This window comes from Cnephaeus nilssonii (genome assembly GCF_951640355.1).
Source record: "Cnephaeus nilssonii genome assembly, chromosome: 2".
In the NCBI taxonomy this organism is placed as follows: Eukaryota; Metazoa; Chordata; class Mammalia; order Chiroptera; family Vespertilionidae; genus Cnephaeus; species Cnephaeus nilssonii.
Window position 1 is genome coordinate 44,483,501 of NC_137073.1, and position 6,506 is coordinate 44,490,006.

The 6,506-nt window shown below is 45.8% G+C and overlaps 1 protein-coding gene across 2 annotated transcripts; it reads right to left on the bottom strand.

The window, feature by feature from the left end:
- Positions 1-2,076: 2,076 nt before the first annotated feature.
- Positions 2,077-6,300, bottom strand: LOC307105172 (protein FAM170A-like; the record flags this gene model as incomplete). 2 transcript variants are annotated; one of them, XM_079780692.1, is made up of 3 exons in its annotated part: positions 2,077-2,777; positions 3,523-3,663; positions 6,231-6,300. In XM_079780692.1, the coding sequence occupies 3 exons, from the start codon at positions 6,298-6,300 to the stop codon at positions 2,077-2,079; spliced, it is 912 nt and encodes a 303-aa protein (XP_079636818.1). The 2 variants fall into 2 exon arrangements, with proteins under 2 accessions (XP_079636818.1, XP_079636819.1); XM_079780693.1 differs by lacking the exon at positions 3,523-3,663.
- Positions 6,301-6,506: the final 206 nt, after the last annotated feature.

A 6,506-nucleotide genomic window follows, 5' to 3' on the forward strand; every position in this document is an offset into this window, starting at 1 on the left:
CAGCCTCATGCATCAAAATGTCTTCAGTGCTTCCTAGGTGCCTTGAGCTCCAGCAGGTGGTAGAAGTGGTGTGAAGATGAAGTTCAGAGGTGACAGGATCAAAAACTTGAGAGGCTAAAATGAGAATTTATTTAGAAGTTATAATATTCACGTCAGAATTGGAAATATTAGAGCAAACTCCTAACGCAGCAATCTCCTCCCCAAATTCCAGATTGTGGTCAGATGGCTTTTTTTTGAACTTTGTAACGAAGTGTCACCATCTCCAGAGGACCCTGTTCCATGGACAGCTTCAAGACTGAGAAATTCCTCCTTTGTCTTGGGGTTTCCTTGTGAAGCCACAACTAACAGTCAGTCCTTTGTCCAGGCCAGGCCTAGGGAGGCATGCAAACCACCTTCCAGTCCTCTGAAGGTCCCCTTCCCAGTGTTTTAAATGATTAGACCTGACTTCCACAGCTCCTGCCACTTTCCAAATGCATCTCTGAACTCAGTGTAGCTGTTGTGGTCCATGTGGTTGCCAGCCTTGGAAAACAGTCACACAGAAGCCTCATCAATCCCAGGAGACTGGATACTGTTCCTTCTGGAAGAGGATGGTGGATATCTTTGGTGTTTATGGAAAACCTCATTCACAAACCACTAGAGAGACAGATGTAGATGATGGGTGATAGATGATAGATAGATGATGGATAGGTAAAATAGCTAGATTAATCTAAATAAAGAATATATTCACTAGGTATAGTGCCAAGTGGGTACTAGAAATATCGGGGGAACACTTTGTACAGTATATGATTGTCTAATCACTATGCTGTACACCTAAAACTAATACAAAATAATATTGAATTTAAACCATAATTAAAAAATAAACATTTTAAATATTAAAACAAAATTTTTTTAATTTAAAAAATTTATCCAGGAAGGTTTTGCAAAACAGCCTTTATTACATATGATGTTTATGTATTAGATTGAGTACTGGTCCCTTCATCTTCCTTCATACCACTGGCATTCTGTCTGATACTATCTCCAGGGTCCTATCTTCTCCCTGAAAGTGAGAAAACAAAAGAGGCAGAAGAGGAAAAGACAAGAAGCAATATGGACTCTATTAGTCAGTTACCCTTCACTTTGTCTTAAAGCTCAGAGGCCACAGATACCACAATGAGTTTGTTTCCAGATCAACTACAGCAAAATAAAGGTCCTAGAACATTTCCAGATCACTTATTACTGACCTCATTTTCATGTATTTCTGACTACACATTCCACTTTCTCCCAAGGGACTCTGTCCATAGGCCATAGTGAGATCCCAGCTCAGGCCAAAGACTCTCAGCCCTGAAACCTCTGGTCCTGCTGAGCCCCCTGTCCTTTCTTCAGACCACTCCTGGCCCTGGAGGGGCTGTTGGTGGTATTTCCTCTTAGAGTGAGGTCAAACATGGAGACTCAGGGAGAACTCCTGTCAAAATTCTCTACTTTCTCAATAAGTAAATGGAGATCAGTTCCCTGGAAGCGTTGGGTATGCCACAAGTTGGTGCAGCTCCAGAGGCACCAGGTAACCCATGCAGCCTTGCAGGCCCTTCCCTTAGGTTCCTCTGGGCCTTCATGACGTAGGCTCAGAAGACTGCGCCAGCCTCAGGCCTTACCTCTCCCAAGAGGAGGCCACACCGTCTTCCAGGATCTTCTGGCCCAGGAGTCTCAGTTGCTGTGAGGAAACCAACACAGAGGAAGACACTTCTTAGTTAAAGAAGAAAGGTGCTCTGTTAGCCCTTGGAAATCCTTGGAACTTCCTGCAGCAGCTGAAACACTCGGGATAAATTCTCACTTACAGTCAGGACGTAATTAAATGCCTGGGCAAGACGCAAGGGGCCCAGTTTCCCACCATTACCACCCCAACCCCACCCTTCAGTTGTTCCCTGTTGTGATATAGCCCCCAACTCTCTCTCATTGAAGCAGAGGCCTGGATTGGAGAGAGTACTGGCTTGGAGAAGACACAGCTCCCTCAGCAGACCCAGCCCCTGCTAACTTCCTGTCCTTTGGAGAATGAAACATACAACCTGGACATGGGTTCCAGGACCTCCTCAAGCCAAGGTCTTACCCTGTGGGCTGCTCCTCCTCGTTCTGTTTTTCTTCTTGCTTCTCTTCCTTTCTAACCTTCTTCACCTCCTCCTCCTTCTTCTCCCGGATGCTCTCTGATTCCACATTGCTTCTCAGCTGAGCCATGGTGAGATGAAAGACGTGACAGCTGAAGCCCTCCCTGATCCCGAACTGCACATGCTCCTTAAGGATCTCCAAGGTGGGGAAGACCCGGCAGCAGGCCATGCACCTGAAGCCAGTCTCCATAGTAACCAACCAGTCAGGTGTCTTGGCCCTGGGTCTCTCCTCAATTGTGGGCAACCCGGGTGGGCCGTCTGACTCTGCTCGTTCTTCATGCTCTTTCACCTCCCTGCTGGGCTCAGATAGGAGTTTTCTGGTGGACACGTCAGAGGGGGGCGTATCTACCCGCACGTCCTCAGGAAGTTTCACTTCTTCCATCCTCGGCTTCTTTTTTAGTGACTCTGAGGTTTCCTCTGTCTCCCAGGAGATAGCCACACCCTTTTTCACTTGTACTTGCATGTAGTATATTTTCATGCCCCTTTCCTCTTTGTTTATATACTGCGAGATCACACAGGACTTATAGGATGAAGGGGACGATAAGGAGACATGTGGTAAGAGGGGAACAGTCTCCTCTTGTTCCTTAATCTGGTTTAGGGTTGATCTAAGCTGGGCACTGTCTTGATGTAATCTCCGGATTCCTGGGAAAGGAAATTAGAAACATAAGAACATGTATGGGGCATGCGGAAACTGAGGAATCAAGTATGAATATGCAGGATACAGGAAAGAGGGACTATGATGTGATGTAGTTGTGTGATGAGCTTGGTGTTTGTTGTTCATATTATGGGGTAGTGTATCTGGTGTCATCTGTGGGCTTTTGATTTGTGTGTGTAGGGATATTGGAGGGGTGCCTGTATATAGAGGTGTGGAGTATGGTGGTGAAAGCTGTGGTATGGGGGATGTTGGTGGGGTGTGTGCTATGACACCAATGTGAGTTTGTGTTATCATTGCTGTGATATTTGTGGAATGTGGGAGAATGGCATTGTGGGTCATGTGATTGGGTTTTGTGTGTGTGCTAAGAATGGATATCATGGAGTGTGGTTGTATGTGCGAGGTGTGAGGGCCTGGGCTGGGGAACTCTGTCCTTCTCTGGAAGCAAAGGCAAAGCTTACATGTTCCTCTGAAGGTGCTTAATCTGGTCCCTCTGCCTATACCTCAAGCCCAGACCTTTCTGGCCCCTACTCCGAAACTTCCCCCCTGTGGTTGCACCAGGGCTCACACTCTCCTATAGTGAGCTCATATCCAAGATCTCCTAACCATTCTGCCATCCTCCCCAGGCTCCTTCACAGAGCCCTGATCATCTCCGATTGCCCTGGACCTCCTCTGAGGTTCATGCTTGGCTCTATGTACCTCCTGCCATGCACCCAAGGAGGCCCACATTCTTACCATTATGGATGAGCTTGAGTGGAGAAGAAACACAGGTGAAGTATTCAGAGGCAGAGGAGATCTCCCCTACCCCTGGGTCATAGTCTTTGGCCACCTCGGTCGATCCAAGCTGAAGGGCATCCTTTTGTGACTTCGAGATTCCTGAGGAAGGTACAAAAGTCTCAGAGATACGTTTGTGAATCATTAATCTGTCCAACAAATATTTACTGAGTGGCTGGCTTTTGTCAGGTGCAGTGAATAAACATGGCTTAGACTCTGATTCTCAGTGGTTATTTCAGTATTTAGTTATAATCAACAATTACTTTGTTAGTATCTTGTTAGGATGTAGGCCTGAGTGGTGACTGTGAATATGTCAGAAGTGTGAGAGTGATGTGTATCACCTAAGCCTTTTTTGTTGTTAATCCTCACCCAAGGATATTTTTTCCATTGTTTTTCTTTCTTTTTCTTTTTCTTTTTACAGAGAGTGAAAGGGAAGGAGGGAGGGAGGAAGAGACACATTGATTGGTTGCTTCCCACACCTGCTTCAATTGGGCTGGGGATGAGCCTGCAACCCAGGTATATGCCCTTGACTGGAATCAAACACAAGGGCCAATGCTCTAACCACTGTGCACCACTTACCAGGGCTCATCTAAGCCTTTGGTAAGTGTGGGATTGGTGTGGTGAATGGGGTAGAAATGTCTGTATCTATGTTTATGGAGAGTTTGTGTGTATGGTTTGTGATCACAACTCAGGAGTGTGTGACATGCAACCTGATTATATGGTATGGTTTGTATTTATGGTATATATTCACTCATTCATTCATTCATTTGCAATGTTCAATGAGCAATTACTATGTATCAGGCACTATTCCACTATTCTAGGCTTTAATAATGCTGAACATTAGAGCAAGGAAACACAGACACTAAACAGAAATGCAAAAAGTATATGATGTGTCAGCTGGTAGTAAGCATATAAGGGTTTAGAAAACAAAAATACAGGACACCAGTTAAATGTGAATTTCAGATAAACCATGAATAATTCTTTAGTGTAAATATTCCCATACAATATTTGGGTTCTAATATTTGGAACATACTCATCCTAAAAAATTATTTGTGGATTATCTGAAATTCAAATTTAACTGGACATTCTGTATTTTATCTGGCAAGCCTGGTAAGGGTTGGTGAATATGCTTTTTGGTGGTTTGTGCAAAGTGAGTCTGGTATTACTGTACAATGTGTTGTGTGGGTAGTGTGTATGACATGTGACTGGTTCTTACAGAGGTATTTAGAGATAGTTGAAGCTACCTGTGTTTGCATGATAGCTGGATCTCAATCTATATATACAACCCCTAGAGTTTGGTATGGTAAGAAAGGATGATATACACAGGAGTTGTATGTGAACATAGTACAGGAGTGATGTGTGTATACATCTATATATTCTGTGTGTTCTTTAATAAAAAGTTGTGTGTGGAGATGTGTAATTTTTTTCTCCATCCCAGTGTACATATATGTGTATGAGTGACTGTCCATGGAACACCCTTCACAAGAATTCTGAATCTGAATACACTTTCACATGTATTGAGTGTCACCAGGCATGATTATAGGAACCTTACCATACAGACTATATATCCGATGAGCTCTCTATCCCATTTTATCCATGAGCAATTACTATGTATTTGTGCGTGTGCACCACACATACACAAAGACAAAAATATCCTGAAGTGTACAGGACAGGGATAATCATGGCCTTCCCCCTCCTGTCTCACCTGCTATCTAAACATCTGCCTACTGGCCAGGCCTCCATTCCCAGGGCTCATTCAATGGTCTTCAGGACCCTGGGCCTCATGGAGACTGCTGGGCTCCAATTTGGGACAGAAACCTGGAGCTGGATCTCTGGAGTGGGCTCCATTCTGCCCCACCTTCTACATGGGGACACACACACACACACACATTTCTCAGGACAAGCTACTAGTTTACATTTAATGCACGCAGTCACTACGTGGCTTGGGAAGTATATTCATGGCTCTCAGTGCTCCCTGCAGGGCCCTGACATTCTCACCCTCAACCTTTTGGTCTTAGTCTCTGGAAGGCCTTTCACTCCCCTTGATCTCTGGGAAGTTCACCCCTGTGGATTCACTCCCATGGATCAACTGGTAAATTCTTCCTGCTGAGAAATAAAATCTCCTGCTTTCAACAGGATGCCATCCCTAGACAGCAATCTCCTTTCAAACAGGCATTTCACTTCTCCAGATATTTTCAACAAGGCCTTGAACTCATTGAGCTTCACTTGGCTCTTTGGTAAAATGCACAGGGCAACCCATGGATCTCCAGCATCAGCCTTTACACACCATACCCCCTGGCCCAGTGACCCCAGGGTCATATGAAGCAAAGAGAACAGAGAGAATGGGGGCGCCGAGAAAAGCTGCACCTCTGAGCCTGTACAAGCAGAACCCCAGTGGCTCCGAGTCCAACGTAGCTCCAGGCCGGAACGGCCCCAGGAGAGTGCTCAGGCCCTCAGACGGGCAGGTGGACTTTCCATCTGCCAGGGCATCTGGCCTCTCCATGCCATCTCACGCCTGGGGACCCTAAAGATGGACATGGCAGCACCGGGTGATACCAGGTCTCTCCCTCCCTACTTCATAGGTGCACGTTGTCCTCAGCCCCAGCTTCTGAGAGAGGGCTCAGGCTGGCCGCCACCCTTGTGCCTCCGACAAGTTGCTCAGCGCATACCTCCTCCCTTCTCGTCAGTTTCCTGGGACTCGTCATTTTCCAAATGTTTCCTCTTTTGTCGCTGTTTCATACTACTAGCAAGAAGAGCCCCCTAGAAGATGCCTAACATCCAGCTCCTCCTTCTCCCTACAGGTTGGCCCTCCTTGGCTCTCAGGAAGTCCATTGAAATGATTTAGTACAAATGAAAAGAGGTGAGTCTCTTAAATGGCTGAAGAACTCAGACCCCTCAGAGAACCCGCAGCACTGCCCAGTGCTCTCTACAGCGCAGGTTCAAAG